The sequence below is a fragment of the Aricia agestis genome, chromosome 14 (assembly GCF_905147365.1).
Source record: "Aricia agestis chromosome 14, ilAriAges1.1, whole genome shotgun sequence".
In the NCBI taxonomy this organism is placed as follows: Eukaryota; Metazoa; Arthropoda; class Insecta; order Lepidoptera; family Lycaenidae; genus Aricia; species Aricia agestis.
The window spans coordinates 8,163,922-8,189,054 of record NC_056419.1 but is presented as its reverse complement, the minus strand read 5'-3'; the positions used below and the strand labels follow the sequence as shown (position 1 = coordinate 8,189,054).

The window sequence follows — 25,133 nt, the reverse complement described above, 5'->3', positions numbered from 1 at the left end:
ATAATTGGTAAGTAATACTAGCGAATATAACATTAACTGCACAATAAACCCAAAACAATATTATAACCTATGCGGAGCGACAATTTCCTCTAAGAATTGGGCAAAACAACGCATCGCCTGCAACAGCGCAGCAAGTAGGATAGAAAGAGATAGACTCACTAGTTTCTGGCTCTCTCTCTGCACAAGTTCGTTGTTTGCAACAGGAACTAAACTTTGGCTCATTTCTACACTATTATCACAATCGTAAACATTTGTACCGACGCATTCGCTCGTCGAATCACACTCGTCTTCACCCCTCACGTTTATCACAATGAAATCGTTTGGCTTATGAACTAAACTGGACACACCGTTCGAACAACTCGGAATTTCATTCCACACAGCACTATTTAGGCACTTAGATTCCTTAGCGTTACTTAGTTTAACTATATTATACTTAAGGGATTCGTCGTTCTCGCCCGAGGACATGCCGCTGTCCTCACCTGAGGACGAGTCGGATGAGATGTGTCCCGTGTCCCTGTTCGAATCCGTCTGGCCCAGGCTACCGTAGTTCTTGCCTGGTGTGACCGTGCCCGAGACGGGCACGGCCTCAGGTCAGGACACTTTACCGTGGCCGATGCTCCCTTTTATTAGTAGCGCACTGGAGAGCATGTCCTGTGTCCCGAATATGCTGCTGTCCACGTCTGAGAGCGACGCGCTCAGGGAACACGCGTCGTCCAGCAGCATTTCTGATCGGAGGCCCTGGAAATTTAAGTTGTGATGTTAAGCAAAAAAAATTGAAGTACAAATAAATTTTTTTTTAAATGTGAATGTAAGGATATGAATGTAAGCTGCTAACTGTTAAGACAAGGGCCGCAGGCAGACCCGATCTAAGGCGAGCCAGGCATTTGCCCAGAGTGGTAAAATTGACTTATTCCTATCTTCCAACAACTACATATTATCTATAAGCCATCCACCACCCAAGTTTGAGAATTTTACCTTTCAACTTACTTCAGGTTGAACATTAGAAATATCAAAGTATTTTACTTAAATATTCTCCCCATTATCCCTCAAACATGTATGTAAAAGGCGGCAAAAATGATCTGCCCGGAGCGGCTAAATAGCCAGATCGAGCCCTGGTCGCGGATTTCCGCGATCCAAATATTTTGGGTTCGTGAGACATTAGGCGTTATTACTTATTAATGATGTTGCGTAGTTCTGAGTTAGTTACACTCGGAGCTGTTTCACGGAACACGAAAACATGAAACTTTCACTCACAGAATTCTTGTTCTAATTTTTTCTCTTTGTTTTAATTTTTTATTCAAATTTTTTATAATTTCCGTTCATAATGACTGTTACGTAGACTAATGAGTAATGGTTCATCACTTTACATATTTTAAGACTGAGCTTAGTTAATAAAAAAAATCTTTTAAAATAGCATACCTCAGCAAAATACTCGTAGTCCTTCTTGAAGGACAATATGAATACAATGAATATTGCCGTCAGAATGTAGCTACTTAACGTAATGGCGATTCGACACACGTACATTCCATTGGAAGAATCTGGAAAAAACAACAATGTCAAGTTAGAAAACAATAATTTGTGACTAACTGCCACACTCAGAAACATTTCATGCATCATGATGATTAAGCTTCAATTTAATGAAGAGTTTGTCTGATAATGTATGAAGCTTAAGTCAAAATTTTCATTTAATTACCGTTAAGACTGGGTTGCACCAGAGGCGTGGGTAAAGTTAAAGTTAAAGTTATGGTTATAGTTAAGGTAAATTTAACTTTAACTTTACCCTTAACTTTGCCCGGAGAAATTGACAGATGACAGCTGATCCAACAAGGTTATACATGCGCGTGGGCGGGGGCGCTGCTGGTAAAGGAGAACTGTCAAAAATTGCGGTTTTTGTATGATAACAGCGTTAGTTCCTTTTTTCGCCACATGGATTTAAAACCTTGTCGAGCTCTATGGTTATAGTTAAATATGGCGTCTTGATGGCGTCCATTTTTAACTTTACCCAAAGAATTGACATTTAATTATTTAATTAATTTTATTTATAATTTATATTAAATTTTATTTTATTATTTAATTTTAATTAATTTTAATTTTATTTATATAGGTACATAAATAATTATTGTTGTATGGGTTTATTGCCTGAATAAAAATTATTATTATTATTATATTATATTTTGCACTGTAGTCAAAGTTAAAGTTATAGTTAAAGTTACAGTTAAAGTTAAAGTTAGTTGGTGCAATCCAGTCTAAGACTGGGTTGCACCAGAGGCGTGGGTAAAGTTAAAGTTAAATATGGCGTCCAAACACCCTATATTCTCATACGACATCTGTCAATTTTTCCGGTTATAGTTAAGGTTAAAGTCAAAGGTGCAACCCAGTCTAAGTAATTAATATTCGTCTCTGAGTGCGACAGAAAGACATAAAGATTACATAACTTTAATTGAGATTTTGACATATTATTAAGCTCCATAGATATATTATTATGTCAAAATTTATATTAAATGATACATAATAATCATAAAGGTGTGTCTTCGGACTTTTAATTATTACTGACATACACTGTACAGGATGCGTAAATTATTAATAATACATAATTATTGTTAAATATAGTTTTTCTACTGTGGCGGTATTTCGAAACGCTTAAGCTTAAGCATACATTCGTAATTTTTTCCTACGAATAACCCAGTCGGAAACTTGAAAACTATTATTAGTATAGAGCAGTGTTTTTCAAGCTGTGGGTCGCGACCCCCTGGGGGGTCACGAAGCTTCTGTAGGCGGATCGCCAAAGGTTGGAAGGACTATTATAGTAAAAAAACAATAAAGAATGCAATTTAACAGAAGGAAATCTTCAAAAATACATGATAAAAAAGAAACAATGGGAGGTCGTGAAATATTTTGTCATATCAGGGGGGTCACATCATAAATAATTTTTAAAAACACTGGTATAGAGTTAAAGACGAGTTTATTATAGAAATTCAATCTGACCACTTCAGAAAATGCACGAAAGGGGCAAGGTTTTTCACCTTCTTGCCTTTTACCCAAATCCGTAAGTTTAAATGCACTCATAGAGATTTAATAATTAGTAATTACTTAAAATAAATGTACCTAGATATTGACATTAACTCATACTTTTTCTATCAAGCATTACATTAAAGTTAAGTAATCATTATAATATATCTAAGTGCGGCAGTAAGAAACTCTCTCACCGATGACATCTCATTTCATATACTTTTGCTAGACAAATAAAAAATATTAGTCTCCAGCCGGTTCTGAATCGTTTCATTAATTAGATTATCCCACATCGCGTGTTGCCTCACATTCCCCCCATGCGTCACAACTCACACCGCATGCGGCAAAACGAGCGATTTTAATCTCAACTCAAGATGTACACATTTGAATTGAGAATACTTAATTATGTAGAGAATACTATTAAGTATTAACTAGGTTATAAGTAATTACGGCAAAATTATGGCATATTGTAATATGCCATACATAATATTATGTGGTGTAACAAAATTAGGTCATAATACTTTAGGGTGTGCATTGTGCAATGTGCATAATGCCGGCTCTCGACATAGGCGAACGCGTTGGCCAACGCGTCTGCGGACGCGTTGGCCCAATGTGTAGAACGGGCGTTCGCGCGTTGGCCAACGTCTAAATACCTACGGCCAACGCGCGAACGCCCGTTCTACACATTGGGCCAACGCGTCTGCGGACGCGTTGGCCTATGTCGAGAGCCGGCATATTATGCATGTCCCTATACTCCCTAATATAGAGCCTTTATATACTCAACTAGACGTTCCGCGCGGCTTCGCCCGCGTAAATTAGATATTTCACAGACAAATTATTCCATAAAAAATAGCCTATGATCCTTCACGTGGTCTACTTCTTATCTGTGCGAAATAACATGCAAATAACAGAAAAATTGCTCCAGTAGTTCGTGAGATAAGCCCTTTCAAATTATTTCTTCCGTTTTTTCCACATTTTCCTCTATTTCTTCGCTCTAATTAGTCTTAGCGTGATAAAATAAAGCCTATATTCTTTCTTTTTTTCGTTTTTAATGTAACCAATAAATTGTAATGTAATATATTTTAATCCGAATAGTATCAATAATAACTAATTTATGCATGTAATCTTAATTTAAAAAAACTGTAACAATTACTAGTAATAGAATAAAGGCTATTTTTATTTTATTTTATTTTATATTCTTTCTCGATAAATGGGCTATCTAGCACTGAAAGAATGTTTTAAATCGTACCAGTAGTTCCTGAGATTAGCGCGTTGAAACAAACAAACAAACTCTTCAGCTTTATAATATTAGTATAGAACAGGGGTTCCCAATCTTTTTCAGCCTGCGGCACAGTTACACGGAAGATATTTTGTCACGGCGCCCTACTCTACCTAGCTATTTGAAAAAGATACATAATTTTTATTATTGAAAGGTTCACAAACTGGCTGTATCACTAATACACATAAATAAAATAAATACATACTAAATAAATACCTTTCATGGTTATAATTAGGATAAGCAGGTAAATAGTAATAAAAAATATGTAATCGTTTACCTGATTTACATAATTAATATTATTATTTTATAATATTTGTAGTTTTGGATAATGATGGAGGATCGACCACAGAGCTAATACAAAGGGATCGACTCACGGCGCGGCACCCCTCTTGCCTTTCCACGGCGCACCAGGGCGCCGCGCCGCTGCGGCGCACAGTTTGGGAACCCCTAGTATATTTATCGAGTAAGACTATAGGCTAAGACTAATACGACCGAAGAAACTCAGGAAAATGTGGAAAAAACGGGAGAAATATTAGAAATTACAAACTACTGGAGCAATTTTTATGGCAATATTTGGCACAGATATAGAATAGACCAAGGGAGTAGGGACAGAAGAGCTATTTTTTAATGGAAAATGTACGGTTTCCGTAAAATTCCTAATTTACGCGGGCGAAGCCGCGCGGGACATCTGGTACAATATAATGTAGCTACTACCTACAAACGCACGTTTTACAATTACTTAATATAGAAAATGTAATTTTAGAACGCACTCAATGAACAGGCTTGACGTCCAATTAAGTTACTAATCCAACTAAACGGCTGCAACATAATATAAAACATTTTTGGAGATAAAATATCCATACTAATATACTAATATGCGAATAAGTGTCTGTCTATTTCTCCATACCGAATTTCAGCAAACCGATTTGAGATTCGGTATGGAGATACTTTGAGTCCCGGAAAAGGACATACGATACTTTTATCCCGGAAAAATGTACGTTCCCCGCAATAAACGAATTTTGGTGCAACGGAGTTGTATATATGTATGTCACATACATAATATTTTTTGAGGATGAAAAGACTTTCTTACCTTCAGGTAAAATCGAAGACACCGTGCCGAAAGTGGCCATAACGGTAAGTACGGGGAAGCTCACGTTCGCCAGACATTGTCTCAGCACCGACAACCGCTTGTCGTAGAACAATGTACAGATATATCTCGTGAGGATGCACTGGAAAATATATAATGTATGTTATAATTAGATTACTTCCTGTTTTCCCACTTCCTGATAACTGATAAGTGCCGGATAGGTTATCCACAACTTATCTGACAGATACTCCATAGGTACTCTATCCGTCAGATAAGTGGTGCATAGCCTATCCGACACTTATCAAGAAGTAGTGAACCAGTCCCATATTATAATAAGCTAGTATGACAGTTTCATACAAAACAACCGCCTGCACAAGGCGCTAAGTTTGTATTATCTATACTAATATTATAAATGCGAAAGTATCTCTGTCTGTCTGTCTGTCTATCTGTCTCGCTTTCACGCCAAAACTACCGAACCGATTGTAATGAAATTTTGTATACAGATAGTCTAAAGCCTGAGAAAGTACATAGGCTACTTTTTTACTGGAAAAAAGGGTTGTAAGGGGGTGAAAATGCGTAAATTTGTTCAAATTAAGTTAGTTCCAAAAATCATAATAGATGATGCCGTGCGTCTCCTACATCGCGCTGACGCTTTACTATACTTATATCTGTGTTTCGTTTTTTCGACTTTTATTTCTTTTTACGTTTTTAATTAAGTCAGTACTTTATCTATGCAGTATGCAGTCACGTAATTAAACTATATAAAGTTTAATTAAAAAAAAAATGTGCACACTGTACAGCTGTTTTGATTTAAGGGGTACCCCATACCAGGGTTTTTTTATACAAGCTTTTGACACCAAGTCCACGAGGACGAAGTCGCGGGCAACAGCTAGTATAATAAACATGCTAATAAAGCATGCAGATGCTAAAGTCTATCTTGAATCTTGATGCTATCTTTGAATAAAAAAATACATAGCATGTTAATAATTTAAAGAGGGATTATTTCTGAATAGGATACGAAACGTAATTTTTAGCATTTCGGAGCCTATTCAATTTTCACGTAAAATATATATTTTAGCTTTATCTCTAAAGGTTGTTTGCGCTGGTCTGGATTTAACTTATCCCTAGATTCATGAAAACTCTCTCGTTCTTTCATTCATTCTTTTTCATTTTATGAAAGAGATAACATAAATTAAGGTTACCTACCCAGATCTGCGCAAGTAAGCGAAACTCTTAAGAGGATACACCGAGGGCTAGGGAAATGAAAAACAAAGATCGCGATACCCTAACCGCAGAGCGTTATAGAGACAACTGCAGCTTGATCTAATGAAAGAACAGAAAATTAATGTTTTCGTTGTCCCCTGAGTTCTCCAAAACTTAACCGATTTAAGTACTCTTTTCATTAAAATTTAAAGCAAGGCTTGAGCTGTGTTCCTATATTTTTTTTATCCAGCCAAAATTGTTTTCTAGATGTTTGAACACAGCGGAATATCTGGCCATTATTTTGGGTTTTTGAACATCCATATCTTTTTTAATAATTAAATTATGAAAAAGAATATTCAGGAAAAATATTATAACTCTACCGGCATGATCCAGGGAGGAAACAGGGGACAACGTTTGTATGGAAAAACGGCCCTAGTGTCTCCTCTTAATTTGTTGCATTCCTATGTATGAATAATTTATTTTTATAAGGATTCAAGATAGCTATAAATGGAATATAGAAATTCTAAGAGTACATACCTGCACCCATAGGTATAAACTACCAAATCCGCATATAAAAATATTAACTGCTCTCAGACAATGTTCATTTACCTGGAGAAAAAAAAACAGTGTGTAAACAAGCCTTCTTTTGTGCAGGCGCACTGTAACCAATTCCCAAGATCCCATCCAGAAACATTCCATTTACCACTTCTTTATAGAACAAAAAAATTTTAAAATTAACTATCAAATTGCCTTGGGGCGACCGGCCAAAGATATCAAAATTTCTGGACTGAAAACGCTTAAACCGCGCTACTCTCACAGATACTGCATATTTAGGTCTATGAACAACACAAATTTTTTTCGCGGCTTGTGTTGTATTTTTACCTTTTTTGTAATAAAATTTTAAAATGTATCGAATTTCTTCATTAGAATCACTCATTTTGCCCAACCTATTATGTACCACGAGCGGAGCCGGGGCGGACCACTGGTTAACTATATTGTGAGGGCGCGATCAGACGTGCGCGTTTTCTGCGCGTGTTCTGCGCGGGTTGTAACTTGTACTATAGCATATGAGAATACACGCGCGCGGGCTCTGCGCGGGTTCAGCGCGTGCTGCGCGCGTGTTTTCCCATGCGCTATAGTAGGACACGCGCAGACACACGCGCACGTCTTATCGCGCCCTTAGACCTAAAATGGCCCAGTTATTAAATTAGCAAGCTTATTTAGATACTAAATAGCGGCAAAAACAATCATATTTATACTGCAAGATATCCAGAGAAAAATATACGTCTACATCTTTTTAAAATTAGAACCTCTCATATTATGTTTTAGTTTCTTAATGGTTTCAAGAGCGTTTTACGTCACGCCTCTTGATCAGCGGAGAGTAGAGACCTTGACTTCGTGTGTATAAAGCAACGAAACGAGTAATGCAATTTGCAGGAAATATATTATAGTCCATTTTACGCAACTAGAGAGCCTAAGTGATAACGCAATGCACAAAAAATTGTTGAATCGGGGCAGTATTTAGGGCTCCCACACATCACTGCGAATTCCCATCGCAAATGTCTGCGACAAAACTCATAATAAAACCTAAAATGCGACGCAAACTCGCAGTTTAAAACGGGAGCCCTTGGGGAATGGCAAATGGGCCCAGGGCCGTCAAGAAAATACTTTGAAAGAAACTATACTATTATAATATTATATGTATTCGAATACCTCTTGTTCTTTACCACCTACCATAAAATCTGTATTTAAAAAAATAGGGCTAGGAAGTCTCTAAACCCTAGTTACCCTGAGGCTTCTTAAAACCAGGGCTGGCACTACCAGGGCCCTGCGCGAGATTTCTTCGGCGCCCAGGGTGTTGTTAGTGTTGATTTAATTGGTATCTTATTGTGATTAATAAAGATCGAAGATTTTATAGACGTGAGAGTGCCTTTTGATTTTGACCCAAGGGACCCAAGAAGTGTGCTGGTCGAGGTACATACTGTTTTTTACGAAATAAACTACCTAGGTTTCACATAGGGCTCTTGCATTTAAGTGTCTCAGCATAAATTCCGCGAAAAAATAATCTTAATTTTATAAAAGCAAGGGGAATACATATTATATACCTCAAGTTTTTTTTTTATAGTCGCAAGTCAAAGTCAAGTCAAAATCAAAATTGACAAAAAAAGAGGAGCTACAATTTACAAAGCCCTATAATATATGGACAATGGTTTTGTTGCATTTTAGAAAGTCCAAGCTATTAGAGCAGAGATTACGAATGACTCCAGTTTAGTAACAACATTCATCTGAAGTTGTATAAAAAAAGTGGCATGCATCAGTGAACAGATATTGTCAATTACAACATAGCTTTAGTAATTTTTTTAATGATGTACAGTGGTGTAAAGTAATATACAATTAAATGTGTATTGCAATCTGTTACTAAATTATTAAGTTAAGGGTTCATCCCAGAAAAATGTACTGTTCCTGCTATTAACAAATTTTGGTGCAACACTGCGGCAACATCTTGTGCAAAATATTATTAGTAACATACAATAGACTCTTACCTTAAATGACAATAATATAATGTAAACCAGGAAGCCCAATGATAAGAGAGAGGCTGAGAAGGAAGCGATCCGGTTGGCGAAGGAAGTCACATTTGGGTTTTGGGTTAGTGAACCTAGTATGTGGATTTGCTGGTATCTGTCGTAGATGATTTTCCCAGCTGCAAAAAAGTTAGTATATGGCCTTTTATATTAGTATAAATGTAGGATGTTATATGTTTGGGTTAAAAGTATGTTTTTACATGATAATGCCATTAGTGTTCAATATTAATAAAAAAAAAATATTAAGTTTTAACAGTAAATTGAGAATAATTGAAATTTAGCAAGATGATTTTTTTTTACTCTAGTAAACAAAATATTATACTTATTTGATATTATGTTTACGCAGCAGTTAACTATTATGTACCTTCTCCTGAAGAAACTTTATAGAAGCAGGAGCAAAGGTAATTTCTTTTTTTGTAGTTACAATAAACAGTAACAGTAGATATTAGAGACCAAATATTATTAGGTATTGATGAGAAACCTATAAAGTTCATTTGCAAGCAATACATCAGACATATTTAATAGGAATTGCTTACCTAATATTCCACTGACACTATACAAGAATACAAGTCCAGAATTCAAAAAAAATGTTTCTTTATTATACTTTAACGAAATTCTGAAATGAAAAGCAAACATTAATAAGTGAAGGAAAGTGAAAGGAGCCTTACTTAGCAAAAGAAACACAAATACTTATAAATGCGATACAACAAGATACAAAAATTGAGCCACATTTTCAAGTTTAAAATTCATTAAATAAATTGTTTTTCATTTAAGTAATTAATTAATATGTTGCGCTACACATAATACCCTTTTTCTGGATGAGTGTACGTCCAAACTAAAATCACTTACGAATAAATATATGTTGCGATGAAAACCACTAGCCCACATCGAAAAATTAACATATTAAGCTAGAAATAAATCCAATAATATTATTTGAATTACAAAAATAATATAAACAACAACGTTTAACATCAACCGCCACTTGCAGTTTTCTAATAAATTTTGACGTTTGTAAATTTGGCGTAAAAATTTTGACACAAATTTGACACATGTTGTACGTCAAAATGACGTTCTTTTTTTACGCATAGAAGAGTTGAGTTTAGCTAGGGTAAAATACGAGTCATTAGAACCAAATATATAGGTACTAGTAATCTGTGATTAGAACTTTCAGTAGAGGGACACTTTACACCATAAACCTATAATGCTAAAGACCAACAAAGAGTGCGAGAGAGAAGAAAATCCTTTATGGAATTATAATAAGATGAAAAGAGAGAGGCAGTCTAATGAAAATTGTAACCACTTTCATTTGACAGGTCGTCAAAAGTCGTCAGTCGTTTTTATGCCCTTTCGATACTTCCAATATATTGTTCAATTTGTTTGTTATTTTGAATAAATATTATTATATTTAAAAATTGTGACTTGTGCTGTAAGTGTTTGCAGTGTAAATCATAAGAATAATCCTGAACAATATACATTTCACAGGTAATCTTCATGTCCTAATTGCTACGATGTGTTTATTTTTGCTATATTCTGTCTTTAGTTCTCTATTTCTAATAAAATATTGTGAATCTTCCCTTTCACTTTCATATTTTGCGTAACTAAAGGTACTATTGTTCTTATATTACACAAATTTTGAAGAAACATTTTTCATCAAATTTTTTTACATATACGCTAGTACTTGAATCAAATTTATCGATATGCTTATCGATATTTTACAATAACATAAAACTAAACTAAAAATCATTTACCTTTATATTTATCACCTTAAACCCGGCCACACATTATCCGAAATTTCTGATCAGAAAAATTCGGACGCCCGGCGGAACGCACTCTGTTCATACATTTTGTTGTAGACCCATCATACTAAAAGAATTTCTGACGTGTCAAAATGTATGAGCGGGGCGGGGCGTCCGAATTTTTTATCAGAAATTCGGATAATGTGCGGCCGGACTAAAAAGGACATATTATCTTATTTTAACTAATATAGTATAGTACAATATAGCTAATATAATAGCTAATATAATATAACTACTATAATATAGAGTGACTCTAAAACTAGAGGAAGGTTTATATTTATATATCATAATCATTTGTTTTACAGATTCCCTCAAGATCCTCTAATAAGAGGAAAATGGCTGAAATTAATTGGGCGTGTTGGTTGGAATCCCAAGAAGGTTATTACTCGAAAGATTTTGAACGTTTTCTGGGACCATATGTTCCCATTTGTATTCAAGGAGTCACCTCGATTTGTCATGGTTCCCATCACCAGACCGCCACTTTTGTGAACATGTGATGTGAACAACAACAAACATACCTACTCGAAACAATACAATGTACAACAAAAGAAAAATGTTGAAAATCGGTTCATAAACGGCGGAGTTCAACATACTTAAAAAATATATCCAGAGCCGAACGTCTAGACTCCTCCTGTTTGGAAGTCGGTTAAAAATAATTGTAATAAAAATATTATGATAATAAGAATAAAATATAATATACTAGTATAGTGTGTTGTTTACTTTCAACGTTTACTTTCAATGTAAGGGCTGATTTACCAGATAGATTTTACCTGAGTAATAAATAAGTAACTTTATAATGTGTTATGTGTATATTATTTACCCCTATAAGAACCTTATGTCATAACATATCCGACGATTGAAAAATCATTCCAAAAGAAAATGTGTATCTACTTTTTTTGCCAATTAAAATTTATGATACCTAGGTCGTGTTCGTCGGCGTAATTTTTAGCGCATTCGCTGCAAAACCTAGTTATTGCGCATGTCCAAATCATGTCATGCCATGGCAACGACAACTGTTTACGACCTGGGGCCCTATTATGAGCTCTTAAATCCATTCACTTTACGTCCTTATACAGTCAGATAAGGACGTAAAAAGAATGGATTTAAGAGCTCATGATAGAGGCCCTGTACATTTAACCCAATTGCAATTTGTTGGTGGCGTTGCAATGAACAAACCAGTGGGAGAGCCATGCTTCGGCACGAATGGGCCGGCTCGACCGGAGAAATACCACGCTCTCACAGAAAACCGACGTGAAACAGCGCTTGCGCTGTGTTTCACCGAGTGAGTGAGTTTACCGGAGGCCCAATCCCCTACCCTATTCCCTTCCCTTCCCATCTCTTCCCTCCCCTGTTACCCTATAACCCTCTTAAAAGGCCGGCAACGCACTTGCATCTCTTCTGATGCTACGAGTGTCCATGGGTGACGGAAGTTGCTTTCCATCAGGTGACCCGTTTGCTCGTTTGCCCTCTATTTCATAAAAAAAACCAATTAAATTTTTAAATTTTTCCAAGTGAGCCATATCCATATTTTCTAAAATAAAATAATCAAACACTATCATAGTGTTAAATAAATTATTTGTGCGGCTGTTAGACAATTTAGGCTTATGTATTTATGTTTAGCTTTTATTATTTTAATCATGTATAAACAATTAAAACGTTGTTTACGACTTGACCAGCAACTTGTTATGGCGTTGCCATGACATTTTTTGGACATGCGCAATAAAAGGTTTGTCCAAAAATACGCCAACGAACACGGCCCTAATTTGAAATACAAATCTGTCAAAGTTGCATATTATTTATTTCTTATAGAAACTCAGGTAAAATAACTCGAACGGACTATACTATCGATAACAAAATACTATACTATCGATAGTAAAATATACATCACTAGCACACGCACACATTGACAGATCGAAAATGGTCACGCATTTTCGGGTTGTCAGGTGGTCTTTACGACAGTATATATTATGTCTATGCTTTACACTTTGATCGTAAAAATAAAAGTTTGAGGTTTATAAACGACGAAAACATCTTTTTTCAGGTCGCCATGGTCATCACGTGCGCCATGGTTTTTTTTAAAGGCATTGTTTTTTTTAAGGGGCCGGGTGCCATCGAAATTCTCATACATACGTAATACCAAAAAATATCTTTTATCTATTATCTTTAAACGAGCAATTCTTGTAAACAGGGCGCAATTTAACCTTCCTGCCAAATGTGGATAAATTAATCCTTGTTAAAAATAAAAATACACGTATTTCTTCTTTTATAATCAATCAGTACTAAAACTTTGAGAAATAGCCTCCGAAAGCTATTCTACCAAACACCACAAAATATGGACACATGCGCGGCCCGGCCCCGCCCCGCCCTTCCATTGACATTCTTGTTATTATCGTAAGTTGCGAATTTTCCCTTCATACTTTAACGGGCTTAGTACCGTCAAAATGTAAAGGACGTAGATCACAGGTATGTTTAGAATAAAATTAATTGATACACATCAATAGAATGGAAAATTACAACTTTTTAATTACGAACAATAAGCACATTAGAAATTTAAAATAAATCTAAACCACATCTTTTGCATTTAGGCGTATTTAAAAAATTCAATCAACATAAGTACACAGTACAACTAATTAAAAAATAAAAATCAAAACAAGCCACCTTTAAATCTTATTTACTTCCATCTTGTCTACACTTAGCATAGTTCAAACGACTTCAAACTGCAATCCATTTTGCTCTAAGCAAAGTCTAGCGCGTTTTGCACATTGTCTTTAAGACTTTAAAAGTTTGTTAAGCACAATTTTTAACCTCGTCAGAGGCATGTTTTTGAGGCTGGCGTGTGGCGAGGCATATGCAGACGTGTTGCAAACTGTCCATAATTCGAGTCTTTGATTGTTTTGCGATTCAGATTGGTGCAGGTGCAGCTGCTGCATTCAAGTAAACTTCCGCTTCCGTTTGGGTTCCGCGTAAACTTTCGCCACTCAAAATGAAGCACCTCCACATTTCATAACACTCGATCGTGTTAGGGTACATTGTTACAGACACTAATAATTAAAGCGCGGAGGCTGCGCCGCGGGGCCGTGACGAACAAAATAATTCCGTGTTAGCCATACAACTATGCGCGTGGTACTAAACGGCCCCCGGCGACCGGCCCACCTCCCGCGTCCCACCACGCGCGTCACCCCCGCTTAACCCCTAGGCATAATATATTATATATGTGTATACAGGGTGTAACAAAAATAAGTGATAATACTTTAGGATGTGTACGTGTTTTTTGTAGAGAGTTCACTGTGAAAGTAGCAGCCCTGAAAGACCAACTTTTTTTTTCACTTTTGTATGGGGAAACTCGCGACGCTCGGGCCCTTGCCCATACAAAAGTGAAAAAATTTTTTCGTCTTTCAGCGCTGCTACTTTCACAGTGAAGTCTCTACAAGGAACACATACACACCCTAAAGTATTATCACTTATTTTTGTTACACACTGTATATAATATATATATTCATGAAATTTTGTATTAGAAAACGACATTTTATTCGTGTTTTATCGAATACTGAGCAAAGTTCGGTCAAATAGCTAGTATCAATAAATAGTAAATTTACTTGCAAAATATTTAAATACAAAAAAATATTTTTAAAGTTTAAATATTTTGTAGTAAATTTACTATTTATTTATATATTTTTCCGTGTTTGATTATATTCTTTAGTGTTTAAAAATAAATTTAGTAATAAATTTACTACTAATTTTTTAAACACTCAAAAATATTTTTAGTGTTTAAATCTGAAAAATAACTCAAAAATGTTAAATATTTTCGCATGAGAAAATGATTTTGGTATTACGTATGTATGAGAATTTCGATGGTACATGGCCTCTTATAGGTTCTTTTGGCCTGTCCTACTATTGGTATTATAAAAGTGCTGAACAGTTATTAGACGTTATTAGTATATGAAATAATACTGATCTACTTGATATCACGTCAAAATCCACCCGCGTTGAAAGAAAAGTGTCATAGCTCTACGATTCCAACGCGCGTTACGGGCATGCCTCACGTTCACTGTTGACAGCGCTATAAGGCATGCCCTTGATGAACAGAATAAGGCGCAATGTGGACAAAGCTGTTACGAAAGTTAATTTGCAGCTGACTTGTGTCTTCTGAATACTTCAATGAAGTGTGACTTCTGAATAGGTACTTCAAGAACCTACTTGTTTCCGTTAGTTGTATGGAATGAATAAGGTAACGTAACGCAATTTGGGGGCCTCGTAAAATGCTACTGTGGGTTGCACAATGGCTGATATTTAAACAACGCGTTAATTTTTTTCGTTTTTATAGAGGAATTGTAATTTTCAAAATCAGCTACCCTTTTTGTTTATGTTTTATTAGGACATCCCTGGATTGTGTAGTACGTTCCTATTATTTTTGTCGCCAAAGTAGGCAAATAGCAAGCCTTTAGTTTATATTTCATGAAATCCCTCAACTTTGTGTATAATCATTTAAATTAAACAAATTCCATACAATTTTTGCTACCCATCAGTATAATCCAGACTCAAGAACATGTGCAACCTGTGAGATCTATTTCAAATCCTAAAAGATAATATTGTTAGCGCACAATCGTTACGTGCATGCCATGACAAGCCCAACTCCCTCCTAAAAGTAGAGTACGGCAAATGAGCTGCTCTGCATTGTCCTCCATATTTAAATATTGTCTGAGTATGCCGATTGGCTCGCTGAGGACAATCTGGAGACTAAAATACCTAAATATTTGAGTTACGTTTTACCTGAACAAGGTAAAACATAACTCAAATAATATCTAAAATATATACGGACATAAAGAAACAGACGGACATTCTTTCACATCTATAATATTAATAAATGACGGCCGTAACTCCATTGCGTCGAAGTCCGTTTATCGAGTGGAAAACGTACATTTTCCCGGGATAAAAGTACTTACTATTTTTCCTTTCCCGGGACTCAGTGTCTCCATACCAAATTTTTGCAAAATCCGTTCAGTGGTTTGAGCGTGAAGAAGTAATTGATAGGCAGACAGACGAACAGACCTTCACACTTATAAAGTTATAATACGTATAGATATTATGTTTCAATAGTACTATGTAATTTTGGTAAGAATTTTTATTTTTTCAAGTGATTTTTCGTTAAATATTTTATTAAAATACCTTATTTTGCAATAAATAATAAAAATATATGTGAAAACAACAATTATTTATAATGTTTTCTACCTACAATACCTATTTTAACCAAATTTCAATCAAACTTTGCTTGTCCAACTACTGAAATTCTGTCCCATGACTGTGTTTTACCTACTATTCAGTTTTTACCGAAAATCAATTTAAACTGAAAAACCATCGCATTTTTATGTTTGCATATTATCTTAAGTAAGATAATTTATGAACACAAATATAATATAATATCTATTTCTATTTCATGCGAAGAATTTAATTTTTTACAGCTATCTCTGTAAAAAAAATCCTTAGCTGTCCAATGACAGCTAGTTTACGGTACCTACTCTCGTCTCTCTGCCAAGCTGGACATAAACCGCTTAGTAGATTTTTTATTGTTGAAATTATGTTGAAACTTAAATCTTTTAATAACGCCCACTAGCCTATTCAAATGGCACGCAAAATATTTAAAACTATTATAAAGTGATGATGAGCGCATGGTATAGTATGGCTGAGGGCCAAAGCCCAAAAGTTGAATATAAAAAAAAAACTAATTTTTGGCGCTGAAATCCGAATTGTTTTGACTTTTGACAACTTGACTTTTCATTCAATAAATTTATTTGTTTGTGTTGTGACTTGTGAACGAATGTTGCTTAAAAACTATATTTAAATCAAAATAAGTTACTGAGTTAATAATATATTTAGATATTGATATTGCTGCTTAAACTTCGTACTGCTTAAAATAAGCAGTGCACAAACTTTGAAGTACATTATCATAGTTTTATTTGAAAGGTTTTTTTTTTGCAATTGTTTTCAGTATTTAACAAAATTGTGCCTTTTTAAATAGAAATGTCCAGCTTACAACCAATTCAAGCCCTAAATCTAAGTAAGTATAATTGAACCAAATTAGTTTATTTTATTACTTAACCAAATTATTTCTGCTGCACTTCTATACCGACTCATGCTACTCATGTTATTTAAACTGTAGGTTCACTGGTCAGTGGTTCCTAAACTAGCTTTGTATTCCGAAATTCATCAAAATAATCTTTCATATTTTTTTAACACAAGCAATAGGTATAATGTTTATCTAGCTACAAATTAAGTGTAAATATTAAATTTTGGGTAGAAATTTCCAATTACAATAACCCCAGGCCCAAACTATTACAATAAGTTACCTTAGATCACAGACGTAAAAAAAATATGGACATACACTATAAAGAGGTCAAGCATGCAAGGTAAGACAATTTCGTTTATTGTACATGTGACCGACACTCACACACGCAACTAGTGACTACAACCCGCTGTCATTGTACATTGAGTGACGGCACCAATGACACGCACACATCCTACACGGGCTGCCATAACTATGCTTCACTCGTGATTAGACTAGGTTATGTCCGTATTTTTTTTACGTCCGTGCCTTAGATACAATGTTTTGGCTGTCTTTTGAGTAACTTTTGTATTGATTTATGTATATATTATATATTTTTTTAAAGTGCTGTGCCACTGCTGAGAATTTTATAGCATAATACTACGAATAATAAAAACTGAGGAATCGTAACTCCCATACTATTACCATTTTAAATTCGGTTCCTTTTGATCTGTCATGTAACGTCAGCCTAGTACCGCTCAAGGTCACCTAAATATTGCAAATGTATTGAAATGTGTACCTAAGGTACAGTTTTAAGTATTGTGGAGCATCTTTTTTAACGGAGTTACTTTTCCTTAGTTATTATTATTCGTAGGCATAATATTAGAAATTAGATCATATTATTTTAATGTTTTTGGGTAATTATCTAAACAATTAAAATTAATAAAAATATTTTTATAATAACCATTTATTTTTAAACATGTCACATTTGATTGTTTAAAACAAACATTTTTTTTAAATCATGCATTATATTAAGATAACAAAAAATAAATAACATGTTTTTAAAATTATAAATCATGCTTATCATTTTAGGTTCAGTGCAACAACAGGCATTCATTAAGTATTACAACACCCTGCCAGAGGTAAGCCAAATTTTGTTATTCACTTTATTGATATATTATGTTCAAAATAGATAATACTGCTTTTTATGTATTTTTAGTTCATATTTGCCACCGTCTTTAGCGAAAAAACACATTAACTTCTTTTAAACCATCCAGCAACAGTGTCTTTCGCCCCTGTAAACTTGTTCCCTACTGACTTCCAAAATCCAGGTTTTTCCGTAGTTACCACAGGTTCTGGAGGAATCACTGACTCATGTAGTCTACTATTTTGTTCTTCATGTGCTTGTAACTTTGGCAGAGATCTATCTTCTGCATAAATTTTTCTTTCTTGTTGTTTTTCATTATTTGGTACTTCCTGTGTGAAATGTTGTGTGTGTTCAAAATCAAATCCTTGATGTTGCTTGTTAACTTCTCCAAATGTTTCTAATTGCTGATCTTGCACTTGTTGCCCAAAATCATCTAATTGTTGATCATTGGTCTGTTGCTGTCCGAAGTCTTCTAACTGTTGATCTGTATTAGATTGCTTAAAGTCTTCTAGTTGTTGGTCAGTATGCTGTTGCTTAAAGTCTTCTAATTGTTGATCATTGTTCTGTTGCTGACCAAAGTCTTCTAACTGTTGATCAGCGTTTAATTTCTTGAAGTCTTCTAATTGTTGATCATTGGTTTGTTGCTGTATAAAATCTTCTAACTGTTGATCAGTATTAAAATGCTTGAAATCTTCTAATTGTTGATCACTGTTCTGTTGTTGTCCAAAGTCTTCTAACTGTTGATCAGTATTTAATTTCTTGAAGTCTTCTAATTGTTGATTTTTTTGTTGATGTGCAAAATCTTCTAACTGTTGATCAGTATTGAGTGTCTTAAAGTCTTCTAATTGTTGATCATTGTTTTGTTGCTGTCCAAAGTCTTCTAACTGTTGATCATTATTTAATTTCTTAAAGTCTTCTAATTGTTGATCATTGCTTTGTTGATGTGCAAAATCTTCTAACTTTTGATCAGTACTTGGGTGCTTATAATCTTCTAATTGTTGATCATTGTTCTGTTGCTTTCCAAAGTCGTCTAACTGTTGATCAGTATTGAGTGTCTTAAAGTCTTCTAATTGTTGATTATTGTTTTGTTGCTGTCCAAAGTCTTCTAACTGTTGATCAGTATTTGGTGGCGTGAAGTTTTCTAATTGTTGATCATTGTTCTGTTGCTGTCCAAAATCTTCTGATTCATGGCCTGAATTTGGCTGCCTCATCCAATCTACAAATTGTTGATCTGCATTATGCTGCATGTAATTGGCCTCCTGATTAATTTTTTCAACGTTTGATGGTTTTGAACTAACCTGACTAGTATTTTCAATTTCAGTATTATCTTTAGGTTTTTTGTTGTAACTATTTTGATTATATTTCGTTTCGCTCGGCACGTTTTCAAGACCTACAACACTTAAGTCTAAGGAATCTTCAGTAGTAGTTCTATCATGAGATTCTGCTTTCTGTGAGCTTTGATCTAAATTGTGATATTTGGTTTCTTTGTTTATAATAACTGTGGAACTTGGTGTACCTTTGTCCTTGTTTTGTTCAGTTGATAACGATTCACTTGTTAGATCTTCGGCACCAATATCACCACGACCCACATCAACTGGATGTACCACGAGTGATTCTTCCATATCCTCATTAATATTAACATTCTTCTCAAAGTCTAATTTAGATTCTGTTTGTTTATTTACTGTTTGTTCAGTGGATTTATCAACATTAAATTGATGTATATTTTGTGTTTGTTCAGTATTATCGATTTTATCTAATTTGTCCCAGAAGTTATGAATTGAGAAGTCTTCCTTATTATTTTCTGCCATAGTCTGTGTTGGAACTAAATGTGGTTCCTGTTGCGTTGTAAATATATCTCCATTTGTGTGCTGGTTATTCCAAAAGTCAGAGAAATGCTTGTAGTGAACATGTTCTTGTCCAAATGTATTCCATGAGTTTTGGTAGTTTGTATTGATAAGTGACGCGTCTTGTGAGTGATGACAATTACTACCATGTCTGTGTCCAAATTGATATCCACCTTGTTGTGTATTTATATTGTTACCAAACGAATTATAATAATTTTCTCGTTGTTTGTTGGCCAAATCTTTAAATAAGAAACATTTAGTTATTAATGAATTTATATTATCGTGTCTAGTGATTTAATGCAAAATTAGGTAATGGGTACGTAATTTGTTTTATTAATATTGTTATTAATCTAAATAATGTGATATTTTATAGGGCGTGGATATAATAAAGGTTCCAAAACAATAAAATTTTAGTTAGTATGTTTAATGTTTTATTTAGATCTAGTCCTTGTTAAGTGTTATTAAGTTTAACATTTTATTAAGTTTTCCTGATATATTTTTAATTATGATATATACCTATTTAGTTGTTAAATTATGTCATTAGGAGGGCAGTGATAAGTTAATGAACACTTGTTAATATTGTTTAGTTATAATATTATTTACATTTCATTAAGTTACTTACGTTGAGAATATATACTTTGCATAAGTTTCCAGTTCTCAAATTCTTGGTTAAACATGTCATGCATGTTGTTATACTTGTTGCTTTGGTCTTCATGTACAATATGTCGGTGGTGATGATCATGATGTACGTGATCCCCGTTGTTCCAACTATTTTGAGCTTGTTGTCCAAAATTTTGGTATTCACCCCATGTGACGTATCGTGGGCGATCGCTGACACTTTCTTGGGTGTTTGGTGATTCTTTGTGCAAATCAAAAGGTTTCACATTTGGTTTTTGCTCTAAATCTTTGAGCTTGTCCCATGAGTTTTGTGGTTTTTGTCCTACAACTTGTTTGTCATTTTTATTTTCTTTTTGTTGATCCAATACTTCTATTTTGTCCCATTTTGTTTGTGATTGTTGACTTAAGTTGTCTAAGTTGTCCCACACATTTTGACTTTTCTGCCCTAGATCTTCTTGAGTCTCCCATTTACTCTGTTGCTGCTGAGTTAAATCACCTACATGATCCCAGTTTTCTTGTACTTGTTGACCCAAGTTATCTAAATTTTCCCATTTCTCTTGAGTCTGTTGCCCCAAGTCTTCTACGTTCGCCCATTCAGTTTGGCTCTGTTGCTCCAAGTTTTCTGCGTCGGGCTTGTAGGATCGAGCAACTCGAATATGGCCATTGACGCAATCAATACTGCAACCACTGGAATAACCTTTTTGAGATTGACTATAATGTGAACCATGGTGCGATGACGATTGACCATAATTCTCTGAAGCGGCGGTGAATTTTTGTGACGACTGAACTTCGCTTCCACCAGCACTGCTGTCAGGTACAATAACATAAGGGTCTCCTTGCCTCTCCCATGCCTTGTGGTATGAGTAGGAGGACTGGTAATGCTTGGGTCGAGAACTTATATCTTCAACCATATTACCTGCACCGATCCCCGCGTGTAAGTAATCTTTTGAATGCGACCCTGCAAAAGATGAATCCAAATTTTGCGACTCAGCGGTTAAGCCGGAATTGTATCCCGATTGATGAAACGACGATGCTTTGCTACCGGTGCTGTATGCGTTTGAATGAGCACTGTTAAATTTGTTTAGCTGAGAACTGCTGTGGCTATTAACGTCGAAGTTATCGCGGTGATGTAATCCTTGTGATACTTGTAAACTGTCGAAATTTTCGATGTTTTGCGGGAAAGGATTCTCCGTAGGGGTCGCAAACGTTTGCGTGTCATGTTTCTCCCATTCCTTTTTGTACTTGTAAGAAGATTCGTAGTGTTTAACTACGGGCTTAATGCTTACGACGTGTCCGCTGCTAATTATCTCGGCATCAGAATTTACAGAGTTTTCGTCGTGTAAATGTGCGTTGTAGTGGGAGGCGTCGTACGTCTGAGAGGAAATCGGTATCGTGACTTTCTGGCCCGGTCTGATGTAAACCTTTGCAGGAACACTGTTAACGTATCTTCCGTTCGAGTTGTATCCATTGCTGCCGGAGTAATAATTACTGGCAGCCTGCTGGTCGTATTCGCTTTGAGTCATACCGCCGTGCAGGCTCTCCTCTCGGTGTCCTCCCATAACGAGATCAGACGAGGATTCGGCAGACGAGTGGTGACGGTATCGCGACCTTTCGATGGCACTCTGCGATTGGCTGCTGCTGTATCTCGAGTCGCTCGAGGCGTGCTCGTGTCCGAAGCCCAAATTCGTAGCGGCTCCGGAGCTGGACGATAAGGACGAATGGGAGCCACCGAAGGCGTGAGATTCGTCGAAGTTGCGTCCTTTGAGGTTACTCAAGTCGTACATTCCCGAGCCGTATACTCCTCTGGAGCTGCCCGAGGTGAAGACACTGCCGGTGCGCTGGTTCGCTCCCGTTCCGAGTTCCCCGTCCACCTGTCTCACCAGGGAGCTCATTTGGTGTTGAGCCAGCATGTCCATGTTGTGAGCGTGCTCGTAGTTTCCTCCCATGTTGCCTCTTTGAGCGCCGTAGAATCCAGCTTTGGTCCCATCGTCGGAGGAGCTTCGTGAGTATTCGAAATCCTCCTTCTCTCTGTACTTTTCTGGTTTAGCGATCACTATAGCCCCGATCGAGGCTAAGAGAATTAGGAGCCTCATGTCGATATCGCAGCAATCTGAAATCGAAAACAATACAAAACTTATTGGAGTGTCGTTAACTCGTTAAACTCATACGTTATTACAGGTTTAAATTAATAAACAATGCTTAAATGTTTCTTAACAACATCGATAATAATAGCTACAACAGTAGATATTAAGAATGACGAACGTTACGTAAAAAATCGTAGTGAGCTAAGCAATCAACTTGACATTTAATCTGGCAGATACGATAAGTTTATACTTTATGTTAACTTTACTACGATAATGACTTTGCTTTGAACTTGAGATAAAACGACTAAAGAAATAATTTATTATTATGATAATAACAGTTCAGCCACAGAATATATATTAGTGTTCAGCTTCTGATCCCATTTATTTTTTAAATGGATCGACTGCGGATGCAATTAAGGGTTTCAAAAAGTATTTAGCGACAAGAAAGAAGAAGAGTAAGAACAAAATAATATTATAAAATAGCAAAGAGTATCTAAATTAATTTTAATTTAAAATATAGAATTGAAATTCTCAAAAATGTCTATAAGTAATTTATTTAAGTATTTATTAAAGTAAATTTAAGAATTTTCTTCATACAAAGTATATAATATACATATTTCTTTCGGTTGCATTACAAAGAAGAAAATATTCTTATTATAATTTTCATTATAATATTCTGTACCTTATAACATGATTCCCATTTCTGCATATTATCTTTTTCTACATCCCAAAACACCAAATATAGTTTCATCAATTTATAAAAAATACTGATTTAATAAAATAAACTTTATTTGTTTATACTTTGTTTGTAAATAAAAAAAAATAACGCATAAATATATTTGAAAAAAAACTTACACAAAATGTATGCTGAAGTAACGTATTTTTTCTTCACGAATGCGGTCGTACTGTGATGGGTCGCGAATGAGTCGTATATTTATTGAGCTTTAGCTTATATCAGTACACGATAACCCGACAGGTCATAGTCAATCGTATTCTGAGAATTTCTGCGACAACACTCCGCTAATTTTAACCGACCAAATCATGTTTGTAGCCTTCGTAAGGACGACTGATAACTGCGATGTCCTTGTAAAGCTAAGTCGTTTAGAAACGGAAGCGGGAAGCTTCAGAAAAACCGGCCAAGTGCGTGTCGGGCCACGCGCAATACAGGGTTCCGTAGTACTGCTAGTTTTTGATAATTTTTGTATGATCAATGAGTGTACATTTATAACGTGTTTTACACTACTAACAACATCGTCTTAGTTATGTTCAAAGGAATTTGAACGAAAAGTTTCTTTATACTTCGCCAAATCATTTTTTTTAGTTGATCGACTATAACTAAAAAACTTATGAAGTCTTCTTAGCCGTGATAGTTTTCCTTTTAAATTCAGCATATTTCCTACTCCCGTGATTTTTTTCAGATTACCAGAAGCAACCGTTCAGCTGGTAGAAGGGGGGGACACTGGACTCTAACGATTTTTTCCACTTTAAAACTTAATATTTCACAAACTGATCCCTAAATCGGAAAATGATCTATGAATACTCATAATATTTTTAAATAACCTATCCAACGACACCCCACACGATGGGATGGACGCGAAAAAAAAATTCATCCCCACTTGATGTGTAGGGAAGGTACCATAAAAAAATATTTCTTTAAGATTTCATGTACTTACCATTTTGTCGGCATTATTAATATGTGCATTCATGCCAAATTACAGCTTTGTAGGTCCTATAGTCTCTGAACAAAACCGCGGACAGACAAACGGACGGACGGACAGACAGACGGACAGACCGACAGACGGACACACCGAAACTATAAGGGTTCCTTTTTGTCTAACACTTATTATGATGGTTTTGTCTCGCATTTTTCTCCTTTTTACAGGTGATGAAGGCAAAACATCATGGCTAACTATTCCTATAATTCAAAGCTTACAAGCTAATAAAACAAAACTGATTTATCCACTCGTGTACATAATATGATAATTATAGCAAACCCAAGAGATGAAAATATATTGGGTAGTATTTAAACAATTGACACCATCATCATACTGACAGGTGTTACAAATTATGATTCAAAACATGACTTCATACTTCACTTATTTTTTTCATTTAACAGTCATTGGCGTGGGTGACCAATATTCTGCCAATATCTAGTAGCAAGAAATTGCTGGAAAAAATGTAAACGTTTTAATTTTTATTTGCCTGTATCTTGCGGGTTCACTTACCTATTCAAATACAACGTTCAGTCTTACCTATGGTCTTACTATTTTATTGAGAATTGCTGAGGTACTTAGGTCATCAATCATCATATTAAGAAAAATAATTTAATGGGATTCATTTTCGTTGCAACTATAGAAACTAATTTAAGTATAGAAATTAGATTGTAGTTGTCCAAAAATAATTAGGAAGGTTTTTAGAGGCAACTATAAAATACATTCGTGGGG

At 35.2% G+C, this 25,133-nt stretch overlaps 2 protein-coding genes across 5 annotated transcripts; both read right to left on the bottom strand.

The window, feature by feature from the left end:
* Positions 1-473: 473 nt before the first annotated feature.
* Positions 474-10,144, bottom strand: LOC121733705. The gene is made up of 7 exons (XM_042124052.1): positions 10,010-10,144; positions 9,697-9,776; positions 9,122-9,279; positions 7,116-7,187; positions 5,379-5,517; positions 1,420-1,538; positions 474-738 (listed from the first exon to the last, which is right to left on the bottom strand). The coding sequence occupies exons 1-7, from the start codon at positions 10,060-10,062 to the stop codon at positions 592-594; spliced, it is 768 nt and encodes a 255-aa protein (XP_041979986.1). The 5' UTR covers positions 10,063-10,144; the 3' UTR covers positions 474-591.
* LOC121733703 (GATA zinc finger domain-containing protein 14-like) lies at positions 4,061-23,625 on the bottom strand. 4 transcript variants are annotated; one of them, XM_042124039.1, is made up of 5 exons: positions 23,545-23,625; positions 20,610-22,715; positions 18,249-20,226; positions 13,503-13,508; positions 4,061-4,076 (listed from the first exon to the last, which is right to left on the bottom strand). In XM_042124039.1, exons 2-3 carry the CDS (start codon positions 22,696-22,698, stop codon positions 18,251-18,253), a joined length of 4,065 nt encoding a protein of 1,354 aa, XP_041979973.1. In that variant the 5' UTR covers positions 22,699-22,715; positions 23,545-23,625; the 3' UTR covers positions 4,061-4,076; positions 13,503-13,508; positions 18,249-18,250. The 4 variants fall into 4 exon arrangements, with proteins under 4 accessions (XP_041979973.1, XP_041979975.1, XP_041979974.1 ...); XM_042124041.1 differs by lacking the exons at positions 4,061-4,076; positions 13,503-13,508 and having other exon boundaries at positions 18,044-18,789; positions 18,937-20,226; XM_042124040.1 differs by lacking the exons at positions 4,061-4,076; positions 13,503-13,508 and having other exon boundaries at positions 18,044-19,011; positions 19,087-20,226.
* Between the last annotated feature and the right edge of the window lie 1,508 nt (positions 23,626-25,133).